The sequence below is a fragment of the Chanos chanos genome, chromosome 6, assembly GCF_902362185.1.
Source record: "Chanos chanos chromosome 6, fChaCha1.1, whole genome shotgun sequence".
NCBI classification, from domain to species: Eukaryota; Metazoa; Chordata; class Actinopteri; order Gonorynchiformes; family Chanidae; genus Chanos; species Chanos chanos.
In genome coordinates, this window is record NC_044500.1 from 42,678,948 (window position 1) to 42,699,557 (window position 20,610).

Consider the following 20,610-nt stretch of genomic DNA (forward strand, 5'->3'; position numbering starts at 1 on the left):
TAGGATCTGAATATGGGTATGTTAGCCAGGACGCACCAAGAGTCTGGAGAAAAATGACTCTCAGAAATGTGTATCAGCATTGTCCCAGTTTTATATGTATGATTTAATGTTTGCTTCTAAATTTGTCTTCTGCCTTCAAATCGGTCATCTCCATAAAGGGGTCAAGAGAATCTATTTTTTTTGTTTGTTTGTTTTATTCTAACGTGCTGAACTTGTACAAAAATGTACAATTATATCCTCAGACATACGAAACGGGAAAGAAAGGCAGTCTTTAATCGCGTGGTGAACCCAACCAAAATGAATCTATTCCCAGACATAAAAAAAGGAAAAAGGATTAACGTATAGGCTATGGAACATTTTATTGAGGGAAAATTTTTTATAATAGGCTCTCTAATCTTTATAATTGTTTTGTCTGTCTATTTATATGCAGTGTTTCAAATGCACTTCATCACCGCAGAATGAATTGCTGTTCTCAAGCCAAGTCTTTGTATTTGGGATCATGTAAAGCATTGGTGAGCTATACTATTAAGGCCTGGTCTGCTGAGTAAGAACCTTTGGGATTCATTATCTATTCTTTAAAATTCATGACATTAGAGAGATTAAACATAAAGGGAACCTAAGCCAGCAAAGGGCACCAGTGCAGTTAACAGGGCTGCCAACCTACCCATAATGCATTTAGGTGCGCAGCGATTACTGTGTTTACTCACTTCAAAGTTGGAGCACTGCTCCACTGGGAAATCTCTGCCGTGCGAACTCCCTATCTGCACAGAGGATAATGAGTGTGTGCCTACACGTACACACACACACACACACACACACGCACACACACACACGCCCACTTCCACACACACACACACACACACACACACCCACATCAACACACACACACACACACACACACACACAGTCTCAAAACAAACAGACATGGTCAATGCACTGCTCTGAACTTTCACTCATCTTCAAGGCATCAAGGTTGAGCATGGAACTATGTTTCCCATACTGAAGAGGAGACACTTAATCTAGTATTAACGCCCCGCTTCCCACGAGAACAGCTTTAGGTCGGAAGACTTGCTTTTTCAATATGCAAGGCCTCCCCTTCTCTTTTCACAGATAAAAAGCAAATCATCAGGCCCCTGGAATAGAAAGGGCAGAAAATGGTCATCGATTTCTGATAAACCGGCTTCCTAAGAACCAGGACTGGGAGTGTCTGGCCGTAAATCCACCCGCTCTCGCTTCAAGGACACGAGAGACGACGGCGACGGCAGCGCGGCGCGAACCTTAACTTCCCCCTCGGAAACACGTCGGGTTAGCGGCCCTCGGCGCTAACGGAGACCCATCCGAGACGTCTTCCCCTCACGTCTCGGGACGTGCGCGGTTGATTGGTCTGATAAGAACAACATCAAACAGACTGCGAAAGAGAAGTCAAAACCAAAGGCCACATGTTTTCCTCAGTTCAGTAGCTCAGCGTGAGATTGACAGGCTCGAGCGTCAGATGGAACCAGATGGAGAGGTGTGTTGAGTTGTTAGGTGAGAGGGGGAGCGAAGAGGAGGGGGGAGGGGGGGGCTGGAGGTAAAGAAGAGGTGGAGGAAGCAGCTGGCTTTTTGAAGTGAAACAGACATGTCAAACTTCATTTTCCTGTCTCTCTTTGATCTTTGTTAATTGAGCGAGGGCCGCATATGCTACCTTAAGAGTCAACACTCAAGAAATGGGTAGGCATGCAAAGCATATGGAGAAGAGCAGAGGGGATGAATCATTATTGTTATTGGAATATGATTTACACCATCACTCGTGTAATCACTTTGCGGATAGACGAAATCGTAATACGAGCTGATGTATCTGGATCTAACATCGACTGCCACCGTTGTATGCGAGTCTAGCGACCATGCTGATGTGCACTCTTATAAAACACAGTGCAATTTTTCACCTTCCATACCCAAAATATTCAATCTAGCAGTTCTGAGCTCTGCATACAGTGCTTTTTTAACATTTGCGGCGTTGAACAAGCTGGGACAGAGGTGTCGCGTGTACAAACAATCTCTGTTGAGCAGCAAGAAAAGACAAAAAAAAAGGTTTCTGTAATAAGAGTGATGCATTGTTTCAGTCTGGCCATTGAATCAGGTTGGCAGCGTAGCAGCAGTGTACCTGCTCTCTCTGTAACCTATCTTTAAAGGAGTCGTGCCCCAACCCCCCAGTCCCCCCCCCCCCAACCCTGTGCAGCCTTGGCACTGCGACACACCCTTCCTGTCGCATGCCAGGAGCGAAGGGTTCCAACATGAGTAATGGAGGGTACCATTAACATTGTGAGACCAGCCAAGAAGGGAGCTGAGTATTTCTAAAAATCATAAAAAAAAAAAAAAAAAAGAATAAAAAAAAATACCCAGAGACCATAGAGGTGCTGGCAACCAGGCCACAGACATTCTGGGGTTGAAAAGAAAAATTCAATCATATTTGAATTAGATATGGTTTATAAGACAGCGACTCACGTACATATTCATATTTTTACATACATATTCAAATATTCTCGGTTGCAGAGAACATGGATGTGCATCAAAAAATCCAAAAACTGATATTTCATGCTCAATTTGAACATAATTGGTGTCTCATGATTTGTACGTCGAAACCAGTAATAGGCCCAATAATAGACCACGTTTCTAATTTCACACAGGTTAAAAATAACGCATGTGCTCAAAAAAAAATAAATGTTTTGGATCCCATTTTGTGTCCAGTATACTATTTTGTTTAAACAGTGTAAATACTGCATGCAACCAGTTTCTGCATCCAAATTGCCAGTATTTCCGAACAGAATTCAAGGAAGAGCAGAAAAAAACATGGAGAGGAGGAAAAAGATAGGTAGACCGACAAAGAGAGAGAGCGAGACAGAGAGAGAGAGAGAGAGAGAGAGAGAGAGGGAGAGAGAGAGAGAGAGAGAGAGAGAGAGAGAGAGAGAGTGAGTGACAGAAAAAAAAGAGAAGTTGTTTGGAGAAGGAAAAGCAAGTTTCACTTTAACTGAAGGGCAGAAAGGATTTTGCATTTTATTCATGCACTGAAGCAACAAACTGTTCATTCTGCTTAAAAAAAAAAAGAAAACCACACAACAATGCTCATTATGCGACCATATTGTGCAAAACATCGCCGCATATGGTAACCTGCATGTTAAATACACCCAGCCCATGTACGTCTCATGAAATTATGAAAATGAGAAAACGATGACAGTGATTCAAACAGAATGGTGTGATTTGGGCCTGCTGCATGAGAGAGAAGAGAGAAGTGTGAAAATCCATCAGAGAGAGGGTGTCAGATTTCCATCACTACGGACCATAACATGTGCATCTCTTAGACTCACTGTGCCTTAACAGCTGTGATAAACTCAAAACTCCACTGTCTACCCCACCTCCCATTCCGTTCCGAAACAGCGGCGGTTCTTTGTCCTTAAAGGACCATGCTTATTCAACAACACAATACATTCCCAAGACACCAGCCAACTTCACTTTCTGTAAAGCATTCTAGGAATGTCCCGTTAAACCAATGTTTTAATGTCATAAAAAAAAAAAAAAAAATTCAAACAGCTAAAATAAGTATTCTCCATCCATCTATATCAAACTATAGAGAATGTCCTTCGTGACTCCCTGTTCGCGTCCTTGGGAAGGAGAGAGCGGCTGCACTTTGAAGCATAGACTTTGATGGGTTACATTTTTCCTGTCACTCAACTGCAGTTACAATCGCTACACGAGGTTTCTGTACCACATCTCCAAAAGATTTAAATGACAAAAATGTTCTTTTAGACGCTAACATTTATTTACTGTTGCTTCAAGAGATCTTTCTAAATGAGCGGACATAAAGAGGTCAAAACAAAGTCGTCTGTTAGAGCTATTATAGATCTATTATCCCATAATAAAAATGAGAACTATGCAAATGTGTCTTGTGTGTACCTACAGAACAGTGGCGGTTTTAGCCTGTTTGGCGCCCTGGGGCGAATCCCCCTTTTCCAAAGGCTGTGGCGTTACCAGGATATCATAGCATATGCTACATTGCAACTTCGCAACTTCTAATTTGATACAATCAAAACTGTGAAAACACAGACAACGGAGCTGGAGAGCTGAATCCTTCAAAGCACCAGCTGAACAGGGACGCATTCTCAGCGTCTAGGGGTGGCCTGCTTTAGATGGAATTACAAAGAAATTGTCAGTAATCTCTGTTGGTCATTCTGATTTCCCAAATCAACAAAATACATTGCACAGCCAGTGTAGGCTACACTACGCCCCTTCTTCTTAAACAGGATCACGTTACGTACCATGCGATCTAGACATAGGATTGGCTGGTGGTACGGAGTGACATCATAACCAGGAGTCACACATTAATCCCAAAATAATGGTTATGAGCCCCCTTGTTTACGAGTGAGAGTGTGTCTCTGCTTATTCTTGTCCAGAGCTTATATGGATCAGCTAAAGAAAAGCAGGTGACACCCCCCCACAAACATAAGTATATCTGCCTGCGCAAGTCATCGAGACTGTATATTAGAAGCAAGCTGGGTTACCGCCGCAATGGTGAACTTCTCTCTCCGTCTTGTGGCATAACGTGCACAGGGTTGATAAACATAGATATTCTGAGAGCCAAAAGTCCCGCTTCCAGCTCCCCAAGTGCAGACTGGTTTTATATTATTCCTAACGATTTCGCACAATATGTCTGCGAACCTATTCACAGTATTATGAATGAATCGTGGTTCATTTGGAAGCATTTCGTTGTCTGACTGATTTTACTAATTGCATTAGTACCATACAAAGCTAGAGCTGTGTTATTTGATAGATTCCCCCGCTCCCCCTACCTCGGGCGTCCAGAGGGGAGACCTGAGGTCAACCAAACCCCACCCTCCTCCCCATCTCATACCTCTGAGTGGGAGACGTCAGGCAGTAGCCTACCTAGCTCACAAACTAGAAGCTGGGTGCCCACTCCGACAAGGTTGCTTGACCCACACGGTGACATGATATCATTGACGTGATGTGCAAATGACCGTTGGAATACCGATCGTGCAAATGTCACCATTCCGAATTTATTTTTGCGCGGGAGCCCGAGGCCGCCCCTGGACGGCTGCCTGTGTCGCCCGCGCCTAAATCCGCCCCCGCTACAGAGACCAATCCAATGAATAACAGGCCACATAGACACCAGAAGATTTGAAAATTGAAAAAGTGACCTCTCAAATTGTCATATTCATTGACTGTAATAACTTTGCGGCAAAACTGATTGACAGACTGCTTATTTCCCCCGAAAGACGCACAGAAATACCAAACTGCAAGAGATTTGGATCCACAAAAGCAACAGCCTCAGAAGATTCATCATAAAAGCAGACTGGAGAATTGTGAAGAGTCTTGAGCAACAGGCAGCTTGACTGTTGAGAGCTGTGTGGAGCACAAGCATTTCAAATGAACAGTTTTAGTCTTAATGGTCTTTATGTTGGCAATCATGAGTGAGATTTTCTCCAGGTCTAACTTATGCACAAAATAGGTCCGAAAGCACTCCGTAACTACCCTAATGCAATCTATGGAAAGAGGAAAAAGCTATATATAGATTCACCCCACTGCACTTGGTTGGATTGGAAAAGAAGAGAAAGGGGAAAAAAAACATAATATGAAAACACTTCTCTTTTTGTTCTGAAGGAGCAGAAAGGTTGTAATTTAACTTGCGGGGTGTTTCAGGCTGCCAATGGCTTTAATAATGGCTGCTGAATTCTAATTTGTGTAGGGATTTGGCCCAACATGGCCAGTTTCTATAGGCTTTTAATGCTACAGTGCTTCTCAATGAGCCAACCAAGACTGCCGAGAGAGAGAGAGAGAGAGAGAAAGAGAGAGAGAAAGAGAGAGGGAGAGAGAGGGAGCGGCCCATAAAGGTAAACTGGGAAAAGACGTAATGTTTGAGTAGTAGGTATTACTGGAATGGCAGAAGGATGAAAAGGAAGAAAAGAAATCCGCTCTGCCTCCATAGACATTTCACTGTTGATTTTAAAGTCACATTAAGTTGATTTCCTAACTGGTACAATTGTGGGTTTGCAGGCAGAATTGTGTCACTATAATAATCAATTAAGACTGCCTTATTATTATTATTATTATTATCATTATTATTATTATTATTGACACATACTCATACTCATCCTAGAGTAAAATTTAAATAGAGCATTGGTGGCTGTTTCTAATGTAACCTCAAACCACAGCTTCTAAATTTGAATGAAAACCTCGAATAGGGAGCCTTCATGGAGACCACAACATTGGAGCATATTTCATTATTTATTCCCCAGAGGAGAAAAAAGAGAGAAAAACATATTGACTGCGGAATGATTGTGGCGAGACCAAACTAAATATCTGCTCTGAATGTGGAGCTAATATCCACCCTGGAGAGCCTGAACCCAAGGCTTTCTGTGTGATCTGCTCTGCTCCATTGTATGCTTTGAAGTCAGACATGAATCCACGGAACTGAAAGCCATGGATTCCTCCTGGCTTCAGTCATCTGTCAGGAGAATCACAAAAAGCATATCTTGCTGGCTGGAAAACTGATTGGTCTTTTCTTCTCAGTTTGATTTTCTAATGCCTGCTGAGATGCTGAAGTCCACAGCCACCGGGCATGTTCCCCTTTCCCTCACCTTTCTCCAGGGTCCTCTGAGATAACAAAAACAGGGGGGGGGGGGGGCTAGGCTACACTGATATCTCAGTCAGGGCTGAGGAAAGTTCACAAACAGTTCAACAAAGCTCAACAATCAATTTTGGCAAAGTTATCACTACGTTGATATGAAAATCAAATTCTTTTTCAAGCTCTGTTAGGAAAAGAAAAGATGTGAACGTCTAGCATACAAAGTACAAGTTTAATTTCATTAGCATTTTCATTAACATGCGATAGGTTTGGAGGGGGGGGGGGTTAGTCACAATTACTATGAGAAAACTCCATAGCTAACCATCTGCCATACCTCCTGTGATTTCACAAGTGTGTGGACTGATTTTCTTAAAGAGCTCTTTTTGCCAAAAAAAAAAAAAAGACAGAGAGAGAGAGAGAGAGAGAGAGAGAGAGAGAGAGAGAGAGGCGAAGAAAGGAAAGAAAAGAAGAAGGAAACTTTTAATTGGAACTAGGAAGGACATTAGAGGCAGAGGAGCTGAGAGTCACCAGAGCTCTCTCAAACACGCCACTAAGCGGATAAACCACCTGTTCCATGATCCAGGCAATGTAGCGGCTGACGACAGCAAGTTACATAAAACATATCCCGTGTTTCAGCAGCGTGAGAGGTATAGAGAGCACGTGCCACTGTTCTCAACAAAGCATTTATTTTTTTTTAATCTTACATATTACATTACCTATGAGAAAACTTTGTTTAAAAAGATCACCACACACTATTTTCTGTGGCTTTGGTTTGTGCCTGCAATATTCTATCCACTCACCCACCCACACCCCACCCACACACACACACACACACACACACACACACACACACACACACACACGTCTCTGTCAGCTGAAAAATGTCTGGAGGCCTCTGTTTGCCCATTGTGGCAATATAGCCAGAAATGTACAGCAACAACACCAATGCAAGCCAGCAGCCTAGACAAAGCCCACTGCAGCAAGCAATTTGGGCCAATCAAAGAGGTTCAGCACAATTAGGTAGACAGATATAGACTACCTGACTCTTCGAGTGAAGCCCCAAATATTTTTACAGGCTGCCTTCCAAAGTAGACCAGCTATTGTAGATATTTTTCACACCATTTTTTATTCTTTTCAGAACCACCTCTAACTGCAAAGAACCAGCATGTTCAAAACCAGCATGTGGCTGATCTTCACAGAACAACATCAGTGAGTTCACATCAGGATGTGTTTAGAACCATATACGAAAGATAAAGCCAGGTCTTTGGATCCACTCTCAATAAGATTCCTTGTTTAATGTCGCTTGTTTAAAATGAGCTGACAGAGTATATTATCTCTCCATTTAGACGGTGCATTTGTTCTGTTTGAATGAATACATTTTTAATATAAATAAAGCATCTACATTTTAGTCGTTGAAATAAGCAGTTTAAAGCTACAAAAAAAAAACACATCCGCACATAAAAGTCAGCCTTAAGGCTATGCGGAGAAAACACGGTGAAAAGTAGTTTCTTGTTTTATGCGTTTGCCGATGTGCTCTTTTATTTGGCCCTGACAGAGTTAAAGCACTTTCCCGTGAGGTTGATGGGGCCGAACAATTTGCTCGGCTGGCAGAAAAACCATAATCAATCGGGAGATTACAGATAAGGGCACTAAAAACCAGCCAGCTGCAGAGCTTTCTCTTATCACAATTACACCTATGCCTCCGGCCTCAGGTGCAGCCAATTAAATGGCCGGAGAAAGCCTCTGTCTACTTGACAACGCACTGGCTATCTGGCACCTCAAACACACAACCCCCCCCCAGCATGAGCAGACACCTGAGAGGCCTTAAGGAGAAGAGGAGGGGTGGATGGTTCACTAAACCCCACTTTACCCACAATGCCTCCTGGCCTAGTCATATCAGACACTGGGTGAATCAGACTGTCATTTCCATTTAAGAGATGCCTCAGAAGAACTCTGAGAGGAACCATACACAACCAAGGCGAAGAATACAGAGGTCCTAATTTCTCCTCCTCTGCTATTTCTTCTTCTTCTTCTCCTCCTCTTTCTCCTGTTCTCTCTGTGCTTACAGTCTATCTGTTTTGCCTCTTTTGTCTGGTTTGTCTCTTTCTTCCTGCAGTTCCTTGGTTGGTTTCTGCCTCTGGACTTTTTAATATGTGACGTAGAGACACAGAGAGGGAGGGAGGGAGGGAGGGAGAGAGAGAGAGAAAGAAACAGTAAAGATAGTATAGGTTAAATGGTGGAAAGAGGCAGTGACCGGAGCTGAATCGATTGTGGAGTGTGTGTGTGTGTGCGTGTGTGTGTGTGTGTGTGTGTGTGTGTGTGATAATATGTGTGTGTCTCTGTGTTTCTCCCACAGACTCATTAAGCGTGTATTTTTGGAGCGGAGAGAGAGAGAGAGAGAGAGTAGAGATGGCACTGCTTGTGTATCCTGGCACAGTGGACTGGCCAGCTTGAGTCACACTGACAAGTTTGGACAGGAGCAGTGTGTGTGTGTGTGTGTGTGTGTGTGTGTGTGTGTGTGTGTGTGTGTGTGTGTGTGTGCGTGTGTGTGTATTCTTCCCTTATGGAAAAGTGAAGCAGCTGGGAGGGTAGGACTGCCCAACATGTCCAAACAGACCTCATCATAGTTCTTTTTTCTGTCTGCCACGTTACGAACATCTTTTAGTCACTATGTATGAATTCACCAACGTGCAGCAGTCTCTGTCACCGTATTACTCAGCCTTGCATAAACTGGTCGTACTCACTACCCTGACCCGAATGCTACTGACCGCACACCCACAGGCCATGTCTTCGGCCTTACCCCGACCCACTGCCTATCAAACAGCTACGATAAATACAAACAAATTTAACAATATGTAAAAATCCTTCATCTCCATTTCGTGTTAAGATAAACTGCGCAAACAACGACAACAACAAAAAAAAACTGCTAGCGGCCAAAAATACTCTGGTAATGTAAAGCCGTTGTTATTTCAGATATTACAGCCTTGCGAAGAACTTTCTGAGGGTAAATGTATGATTAAAGACAAAACAGTCTTGCTGAAAAAGACCAGAAATCTCCTCAGACATTTTGAATGACATTTACAAACACCACAGGCAATTTGCGCGTGCTGAGACATCTGTTATTTTAACGCAGCCGCCACACTGTACGCTCTTCTCTGTTTCTTCTCCCGCCATCCCACACACAACAGCAGCACCGCTGTAGCTACTCTCCGTGCCAACAGTGAGAACGGAGTGAAACATATGCGGTGGGTCACATGGTATGAACGGGTGCTTTGCTCAGCATTCCTGCACTTGGAATGTGGACATATCACCAAATCAGGACAAAAAAAAAAAACAGAGAAAATGAACCTGCTCTGAATATGTCAGTCGTTTCTGTTGTAATTATTATTTCTATTGTTTTATTTCTACTGTATTTCTATTGTAATGATCCCTCATGTCCTATGTCAGAGTCAGTTTGGATGGAAACGGTGCAAAAAAGCACTTCAGAGGTTTTTCCACGGAGTCAGACATAAATAAACACTAGAGTGAAGGATGGAGGGAAGGTGAGAGAGAGAGAGAGAGCAAGACTTTGTGCAATGATTGTGTGTATTTGAACCCACAGTGCCAATGTATAGTTGCACAGCTCAGACTGAGCATGTGCAAATGACTGGGCTATGATTCGCAGGGGACTATTCCAGCAAATGGAGCTGCAGAATGAATGAGCATGCTGGGAAAATGTGGTCATATTTAAACTTCAAACAGGGATGAGAGAGCAGAGCCCGTTCTTTCATAATCACTAACCGAGATTGGCTACTCTCATTTCATCTGCGGCTACGACATGCAAAGTGATTTTCCTGAAATGCCCCCCCCCACCCCACCCCGCCCGCTGATCCTGTAATGCATCGTGTGTATGGAATAACACACATTTCTACACACGCATTGCAAAACAATCACAAAACCTCCAATTGGGCACAATCAAAGTCATGCAGTGTTTTATCTAGAACACATATTTCCCCTGTACTCACCGCGTCCTGGTGACAGAGTGGTGTCTGTGAGAGAGAAACACACACACACACACACACACACACACACACACACACACGCCGTTAGGATGCAACAATAAATCATCTTCAAGACAACAGTGTCAAAAATCAACTTGGATATCTGATCAATAAAAATATGAGCAAAGTCATTGGCATAAAAAAAGACCACAAAAAAAAAAAAATTAGACACTTGACTCTGACAGGAAAATGAATCTGTCTCTTTATTCTAAAGGAGTCTAAACATGGCAGTAACCTTGAAGTATAATTTTATTTGGATAACAGCAGCGGCGAGACTGCTAGCTGAGCAAACCTCTACAACCGAGGCTTTGAGTGATGTCGGGAAACAAAAGATTGTGAGTAAAAATGGCTATAGCTCAAACGTTTTGTCTTTGATAGATTCACACCAGTTCCGCTGATGTTATTACAAACACACACACACACACACGCACGCACCTGCACTCTCACAAACACACGCTTTCTCCCTTCCTTCTTTCTTTCTCACCCTCCTTCTCTCTTTCTATCATTCTTTCTCCGTCTCTCCACAGAGACAGTTAAGCTAAGAGCAATGCCACCAGGGTTCAACACCCGAGGATTAATCGTCTGGGTGAGGAAATTCATGAAAGAACAAACACACCCATCACTGATAATAGGCATATGATAGATCTTATTTCTAGTAGGCTACTTATGTATATTCTTCTTGTGCTCTGTTATGTCATTTGTCTAAAAACGCATTTCAACCTCCGTCTGCACGGCCTTGCTTTGAGAATCCTCGCGCTACAGACAACCGTGTAAACCGCATCACGACCGCACACTGAATTCTCCCTTCGTGCGTCGTATGAAACGTTTATTAATTTAAGAACTGCCTTCAGAGCGTTCCTTCATCGTCCTGGTTTAGATTCATAGGATTCACAGGAGGTGAAAATTCTCAGTAATTTCGATTCTCTCAGTCTCAATTCAGAGAATGCCAAAATGCCCTATGATTCCACGCTCCTCAATTCCAAAAGTGACGTCTGCCTTATTTTTATTTATTTTATGTATTTATTTACCCCCCCCCCCCCCTCCCCCCCAACTCCATTATTAAGATGTTTGGTCACCAAAGGGCAATCAGCTTTCCATTTCTGAACAATTTCCTTCATATATTGACACATAAGAAGCACAGCTGGATGGAGAGTGAAGCAGCTGTTGTATTTATGAACTGGCGTTTTTGAGGGACGCCTGTCCTCTCCCTGCCCCTGAGCACTGACAGAGTCTCCGAATATTTGAATGCGTGACAATTTCCTTGGCTTTATTTTGCATTCATTTCCCTCGTCTGAGAAAAAAAAAAAAAAAAAGCATCACAGGAAGTCTGGAATATTGACAAAACAACCCCAACCAATTCACTCACCATCACCGATGCGACCCCCCAAATTGCTGTTCAATCACAGGAAAGAAAAAAAAAAAACACTTTGTAACACAATGGCGACAGACCGGCAATCGAGACACAAATGTGTTTGGAATCTAAACGAGATCCGACAAAACTGCTGCCAGGCTCTTTTTTTTTTCTTTTTTTTTTTTTTTTGCTGCGTCCTAGCAAGTTTTCGGGTTGCCTTTTACAGCAAAGGAGAGAAAACACAGAAAGGAAGGGGAGAAAAAAAAAAAACAGAGCGCTGAAGCAGTTTGTTTATATATCTGTTTGTTTGAAAATATCACTTGGTGGTTTGTAATGATTAGAGATCCATGCAGGGAAATAAGCTACAGTGCTCTCTATCCAGTCTGCCATTATTAAACTGACATTTCAAAGCTTTTAGAATGTATGGCTTTTTATCTGAACACAGTTGCTATATCCAAATGCATCCGAGCATACACATCGCTAAAATAACAGACGCTAATCTAGAGAAACACTCTCTCCCTCTCTCTCTCTCTCTCTCTCTCTCTGTCTCAAACAATGTCAAGAAGGCATCATTCCACCACATGAATACCAATTATGTGCATTCAATAACTCAGCTCCTACTGTTAAGGATTTAGGCTGCCCAGTTTTTGACTGTAGCACATGCAGATATGCTGGCAAGCAGTCAGGGTTCTGGCGAGAGAGCAGCATCCAGCCCATCCCTCAACCTTGTAGCTCTCACCATGAGATGACTAACACTCACTGTCCTGAATTTCCCATTCCCAGGGTACACTTGGCCACTCCAGCCAACTGCTCTACTCACTGAGATCCCCGCGGACCCATTCTCAGAAAAAGAGCTTTTCAAAATGTGCTTTTGTTTATTCCAGTTACCAAAGCTTTTTTTTTTTTTTTTTTTTTGAACACCAATAAGCGTATAAAAAAAACAATCTTTATATAGCACCTTTATAAACAGTTAATTAACAAAGAGTCACGTCACGAGCACAACAAATACAAGTTACTGCTTCACTTAATTTTAAGCCTGTTTTAAATCTTGATGGATAATGGAAAAAAAAAAAAAAACATAGGAAAAACTCAAAAACACACAAGCATGCACGCACGGACACACACACACACATACACACACACACAAGCACACACGCATGCACACACACACACACACTCACAAGCACGCACACACACACACACACACACACACACACACACACACACACACACACACAAGCACGCACACACACACACACACAAGCAAGCATGCACGCATGCACACACGCGCACGCGCGCGCACACCTCTTAAGATATAGAAAAATGCAACGTTAAATAGTCAGATTTCCTATGTCTATCCAAAAACAAGCTTATGGTATGATGCCCATACGAGTTTTCATGTTAAGATAGTATATTTTGCCTTCAGTGGCTAAAGTACTGAAGTATTGAAGAGTCTTGGAAATTTCAATCATTCCAAAATTGTGCATCCAACTCTCTCAGACTAATGAACTCATAACAAAAGCTATTCTGTTAAATAAATAAATAAATCAAATCAAATTCACCAAATTAAACTGTCGATGTGTAAGATATATAAAACAAACAGATAAATAAAATCGGCAAACCAAGAATGTATTTACAAAGCGAGCGCTCCCACGAACAATCTATTATTCATAACGTGATTGGCGTTTGAGCGTGTTCTTTTTCCGTGTGGGATTCCGGGATAATTGGAGTGGGGCTTTCAGGAGAACCGACTCTGTCACGCTGATCCCCCGTCTTTCTTCCCTTAACAGAGTAAGAGCTGAGGAATGAGTTGGCTTATTATAGCCTAATTAGTTGTCTGATTATGAAAAACAATCAGAAGCCTTATTGCAGTTCACCCGAATGTTTGTTTTGATTAATTATTACTAATATGACTGAATGGAGGCACAATGAAGTCAAGCGTTTCCAAGTGTTGTAATAAACGCTGTTGTTGTTGTTGTTGTTGTTGTTCTTGCTGAGAGCAAAGCCTTCTGGAGGACCAGTGACAACCCCTCATTACAGAGAACATCGGATCTTCTCGCAGGAGTTGATTTTTTTTCCTTTGCTTAGAGAGCTTGTTTGCTATTAGCTTCTTCTTCTTCTTCTTCTTCTTCTTCTTCTTTTTTAAATGTCCTGCATGTAATCCATACATTATCAACCTCATGGAAGAAACACAGCTTTCAGAGACTCTGGGGGGGGGGGGGGGGGGGGGGGGGGGCATTATTTTCACTGCTGTGCGATAAATTACGGGCACAAGGGCCTGTTGAATCAAACAGGTGACACTGTGCTCCACTCTTGTTCCTGCACTGACCGCGAGCGGGAATAGAGGAACCGGACAGATGAGAGGACCGCGCGGTCTTTCCGACGCGTTTTGCCCCGTGATATTTCACCGCACAGATAATGGGGTTCCTTTTCAGGACCCGTGGTTATCAACAGTGTCCCGAATGTAATTACACCACTTAACGGAGATGTAGCGTGGAGCTGTAAAAGTATACCGTGGGCTTTCTCCCCTCCCGCGGCTGGCCTCCAGTTCCCAAGCATCAGGTGCAGTCTGTCACAGACTTGTACAAGGGAATGAGAGAAATAATATCCTATAGGTTCAACATGGTTCAATCTAACCACAAAAGACTGAGCTGGATTGGGGTGGATTTTCACACTCTCCAAGGGGGATATATAAAGCACAGTCTCTGCTGTTTCAGCAGTAGTGAAAACACACACACACACACACACACACAGATGCACATGTGTGCACAAACACACAAACACATACACACGCGCACACACATGCACACGCACCCACCCACCCACCCACACATACACACACACACACACACACACACACACACACACACACACAAACAGATTGTGAGGGTAATTCAATTTCCTCCTGCAACGGTTGAGTCCAAATGGTCTCCATCAGTAGAGCAATCAGCCACTGATTCTATGATTTCCCCAGCTGGGCTTTCTGTGTTACTCTGAGAACAGAGGCAGTGAAGCACACAGAGAAAGCTAGCTAATGCTTTACTCTAGTGTAGTGTTAAACACTTGCATTTGTTCCTACTTAGATCCAAAATTTGATTCTCTCACACTGCGGCAGTCCTTGGCTGAACGCTTGTGAAACTTCCTTCTAATTTCATGACACTGATTACACCCAAAAAAGGCTTTTGTTTTTGCGTCTCATATAAATTTAGGGAGACTAAAAGTTTCAAGGCTAGCATTCATATTGAATTATTAAAATAATGCTGTGAACATGTAAGATACTCCCTATCGACAGTTCAATCTAAAACTAGGTGCTTAAACATCTGGGAAAATAGTTGTAGTTAACTCTTTGGTACCAAAGTGTCAAGAACACAAACTGTATTATGTCACTCTGTTTCTAATCAAACGCATATTCTCTGTTTGCTTCTCAACAGAAAGAGCAGATGAAGCAAAGACTAAAACCCATAGCAATGAATGATTGTGTAAGAGAGAGATAGAGAGCGAGGGAGAGGGAGAGAGAGAGAGAGAGAGAGAGTGAGGGAGAGAGAGAGAGAGACTGATTGTATGTGTATGTGTGTGTGTTTTGCATGTTTGAGGGAATCTTTGTTTGCATTCACACATGACTGCCAACATAATTCTCTGACTGCTATTTATGTACATATAGCCAAATATTTGTGAAAGTTTGAGCATGTTTGTGTTTATGGGAGCATTACTATTATTAATTTTTCTTTTCTTTTTTCTTTTTTTTTTTTGCATATTGATGTTAATCTAAAACAAATGGGAGCCAATAGCCTTTTTTTCCAGAGACAACACCATCTCCTCTCTCTAATGCTGTGCACAAACACACTGAGAACATGCTTGAAAATTCCTCATAGTGATTAACCAGACTTGACAGCACCAGATGTTTTTCAAAATGCAGAGCTCTGCACACAGCTCAGGATCAACCGAAGAAAGAAAAAAAAAAAAAATGGGAAAAAAAAATTAAAAATTGGCCTCGCTCAGGCTAGAGTCAACCCAGTATTTCTCAGAAAAACAAAAAAAAACAAAAAAAAACAAAACAAAAAAGGCTTCAGTTCTCTGAAGGCACAGAGGGGGAGAGAGGTAAACAGTATGGTCCCTCTAGCTAACATCCTCTCTCTCACTCTCTCTCTCTCTCTCTCTCTCTTCCTCTCTCCCCCTCTTCCTCACTGTCTACATCTTCTGTTGACTAGCAAAACACACACCTCCATCTTGAAGGCAAGTGAAAAAGGCTCGTTTCTGACTCAGCAAATAGCGATGCACATTTGCATTGAGTTTGTACACTCCGGGGTCTGTTTTTCCTCCGACGAGAACAGCTACACAGCATTACAGAAATCACATTATTAGCTTTACTGCCATAAACATTAGCCAGAGCATCCAGGAGCGGTGAACATTATCTATTATTGTAATTAGCGTTGCGATCATCATTAGAGTCCAGCTCTGGCATTAAAAATGCTGATGTTGTAGGTGCGTAGGGGTTATTTATTTATTTATTTATTTATTTATCTATTTAACTTTTCCTACACTTACTTATTTACATTGCTCATACTTTCTTGCTACATCAATGATTTCTCTGTGCACCTCCCTCTCTCTCTTTCTCTTTCTCTTTCTCTCTCTCTCTCTTTCTCTCGAGCAGCATACAGTAGCATTCTCCTCTCCTCTCTTCTCCCAAATCTAATTCCCCAGCAGCTTGGATTAAATAAATGTCTGTCATTACAGCTGGGGAGGCAGGCGTGTTGAAGCCTGTGGAAAAGCCTGGAAAAAGAAGAAGAGACAGACAGACAGCCCATTCTCCACATCTATGGCCACTCTCTGCTGAGCCCTCCACTTCCTCTGGAGATAAAAACGGACCTCAGCCATGATAAGACAAAGCATGGATCTAAAAGAGCAAAAAAAAAAAAAAAAAAAGTAGACATAGAGGAGAAAAGGGAATAGTACCTGTACATATGTTTGTGTGTGTGTGTGTGTGTGTGTGTGTGTGTGTGTCTGTGTCAGAGAGAGAGAGAGAGAGAGAGAGAGAGAGGAGATAGTGTGAGTGCGAGAGAGAGACAGACAGAGAGAGAGAGGGAGAGAGAGAGAGAGAGAGAGAGAGACTGAGAGAGAGAGAGAGAGAGAGAGAGAGAGCATGGGTTTTTGATGCAGGGGAATACAGAAGCCCACGGCTAAGAGCGGGTGTCAGCACACTGGTTGCACTATGTCAGCAGATAGCATTGCGTATTCTCTTATCGGACCATCTCTTCACCGCCTCCCCCGAAGAATACAGACGCACCCTTCACCGGCGCACACACAAAGACTCCAGTTTATTCTATACTCGTCTGGGTGCATCCAGCCACCTGAGGGGGTCTGCTCAGTGGCTGTCTAAAGACTGCTGTCACTTGGGACTCATTCCACCGGCACAGAGACTGTATCAATCCACAATACAGCTGGAGTCTGTTTACTTCAGTCTGCTAAGAGACATTATCAGTCCCATAGGAGTTTAAACTCCATGTTTCAATACGGGCATTGAAGTCTACCGGGGCCCATTGAACCCGAAATGATGCATATTAATCTTTTCTGTAGACGGTGGGGTATTTGGCATAATGTAACTTTGTCCATCTCCCCTGCTCTTTTCTCACCCATTAGACTGTATCAACACCCAACAGAGAGCTCTGTTCAAAGCGGAAAATTTTTTTTTGTGCCTAAAGCACACTTACAGGAGCTTTAGCTGAGGTTGACTGACTGAATATAAAGGATATTTTCTGTTCTTTCAAGAGGGGCGTTGAGTATAGAAGGTCAACATAATTGAGCTATATGAAGAATTACTGATTAAGAAGTAAATCAGTATATAATTGAGAATATTAGTAATATTATTAATAATGCTGTTAATATCAATAGTACTGACAACACCGCAACCACTATTACTACTACTACTACTACTACAACTACAACTACTACTGTAATAACAATAATAATAGTAATGATAATGATAACAACACTGTTGGCAATTTTTTTTAATGCCAAAGCTGTTGAGCCCTGAGTGAAGCAAACTTTAATTTACATTTTGTTCATATACTTCTTCTCTAATTGCACCTCACTATTTTTCCCTATAATGCTCAACAGAGTCAGAGAGGAAACAGCTAATGTTGCCTAACTAGTTTCCCCTACTGTAAAATACCGACCACATCAAAAAATCAACACTGCATCAACATCGAAACGCCCTGCCGAGTAGGTTTGAAAGTACGTGAGCGAACACGGTACATATGGAAGCCCTGAAGACAACTTTACCATATAATCTGTCCAGGACTGCAGGGACCCAGGCGCACTCTTTGTCTCTTCGTGTGTACAAACTGCAGCTTCATTTCCCTGTTCACGGTTCACTGCTTCCGAGTTCACTTTCGAGCCACCTCCCCCCCCCCACCCCCCACCCCCCAACCAACACACACACACTCACTCCCACCTCCCCAAGCCCCTTCCCCCCTCCCCACTCCGTTCCAGCACTATCAGCGTACTTAGCGCCTTTCCTTAAATGGTGAAGGATCCGTCAGCCTGGCCGTGAGGATCCCACTGGGCCGTGCTCTGGTTTTAATGAAGAGAAGAGAGTGGATTCAGAGGCTGACTATTCCTCTGTGTGGAGCTTAGAGATGGAGGGAAGAGTGAGCTGGCACTCTAAGCGGATCGTTAGCGCTCCGAGCCCGGAGCCGAGACTCAATCCTCCCCTTTTGCACCTTCTGAGTTTCTTTCTCTCTAGCTATAGAGGCCATCTTTGGTCATGATGAAAGGAAAAAACGGTAGCCGTGCATGCAAAGAGCAATTGGAGAAGAGATACACATAACACATACACACACACACACACTCTCTCTCGCATACACACACACACACACACACACACACACAAGAAAAAAGAGAAAGAGTACTTGAGTCACAGCTGGAGTTTTTAAAAAGGCCAGGAGTTGAAAAAGACTTGTTAAAAGCGCCTTTGTTAAATTCAGAAAACAAAAAACCCAACTTTTGTTTGGGAAAACAAAAGAAAATATGGTCTTGATGTTCTATCAGAAAAGCAGTAAATATTGTACTGGTAAAGAAAAACAATAAACAAACATCACTGTAAGGTGTATAATAAAGCATCAAATATGCATCTTATCTTCTTTGGACTGGGAGTGGAACAAAAGCTCAGAATGACGCTGCTACATGATGAAGGATTTGAGCGATATAGAATCCCAGTTAACGTGGATGCACTTTGGAACACAGTGACATTGAGTGAAATCAAAATAAGGATATTATGGAATTAGGAAGCAGATTGGGAAAGTGGGCAGTTTTTCCACTTGGCAGATACAGTATTTGCGAGAGGATACCGTAGAGACATGGACTGGACAAAAGGAATGACTAATGTCGTGATATGGGAATGCCTTCCGTTTTTGTTTTTTTTTTTTTTGCTTTGTTTTTTTTAAGTCTACCACTGAGCTGAAAACGGTCTTTAGAATAATGACAACGGTACGAACCACACGACCTCGTGGCCAACGCACGGCGGGGTTCAGCTTGCCAACTCTTGGGGAGATCGCTGCAAAGATGATAAAGAGTCAAAATGCATTCGCACGGCATCGCCCAAAAAAAACTCAAGGTCACGGCGTGCTGTGCTATGGAAAAAGTCCAACAGTGGGGTGCTCGGCTGGTGCCGTGTACTGTTACCGCGCTGTCTGGCCGCAGACTCCGCAGGATAGCTCCTCGATCCCCTCACACATCCCGACATCTCCTCATCCCTCAAGTCACACAGCTTGGTCGGCCCTGGGACCAAAATCCTACCTCTAAAACGGGAGAGGGGGGCAGAACACTCTGGAAGGAAAGTAAACCTCAGCCGACCGTCCACGTCCGGCGTTAAGAATGCTACACCACGGGTGAAGAACTGTCTGTTGTTCACACAACGAGGTCAACGGTCGGGGGGGCAGGCCAGAAACGCCGACGTTGTCGAATGCGGCGGGAGGGAGCAAACGTGGGAAAGATAAAGCCAGACAACAGAGATTCAATAACGGCGCGCGCTATCTGTGTCTCAGCCAGGTCTCATTTTCCTCAGCTTTGACAGGACAATTAAAAGGAATGCGGCCGAAAATAAACATGTTTGTGCTGAGGCGATGTGACAGGTTGTGATTACACCTTCCAATGCCGGGGAAAGATATGACATGCTTTTAATTAAACAGTGGCTGAGATGCAAAAGAGTAGGACTAGATGAGAAAGAGAGCGGAGAAAGGAAAAAAAAAAAAAAAAACCTAGCAAAAAAAAAAAAAAAACTAAAAAAGCAGCTCGTTCACCTCTAGCATTGCACATGTTTTTGTTTTGATCCTGAGGTAATCTCTCGGGTTTTAACATGTACGTTCTGACACTGAGATTAACTACATAGCAGGTAAAACAGTCTGCACAGGGGACAACAAACTCAGACTCTGCTGCTGTAATAAAGCCAGCTGCCATTTTCTTTCCTCCCTCTATTTATGTCTGTACTCTTTTTTTTTTATCTTTGGGTTTTTTTTAGTTTTGTTTTATGCATGCATGTATATATTTATTTATTTATTTTGCGGTGGGGTGGAGGGGCCAGACAAACTGATCAGTCGTTAAATATA

The 20,610-nt window shown here is 42.8% G+C and overlaps 1 protein-coding gene across 1 annotated transcript in view; it reads right to left on the reverse strand.

The window, feature by feature from the left end:
• The window catches only part of cdh4 (cadherin 4, type 1, R-cadherin (retinal)), a 137,578-nt gene that overhangs the window by 68,590 nt on the left and 48,378 nt on the right, over positions 1–20,610 (reverse strand). The window contains exon 4 of the mRNA XM_030778385.1: positions 10,621–10,644. Within this exon, the coding sequence (XP_030634245.1) occupies positions 10,621–10,644 (24 nt within the window). The remainder of the gene's footprint in view (positions 1–10,620; positions 10,645–20,610) is intronic.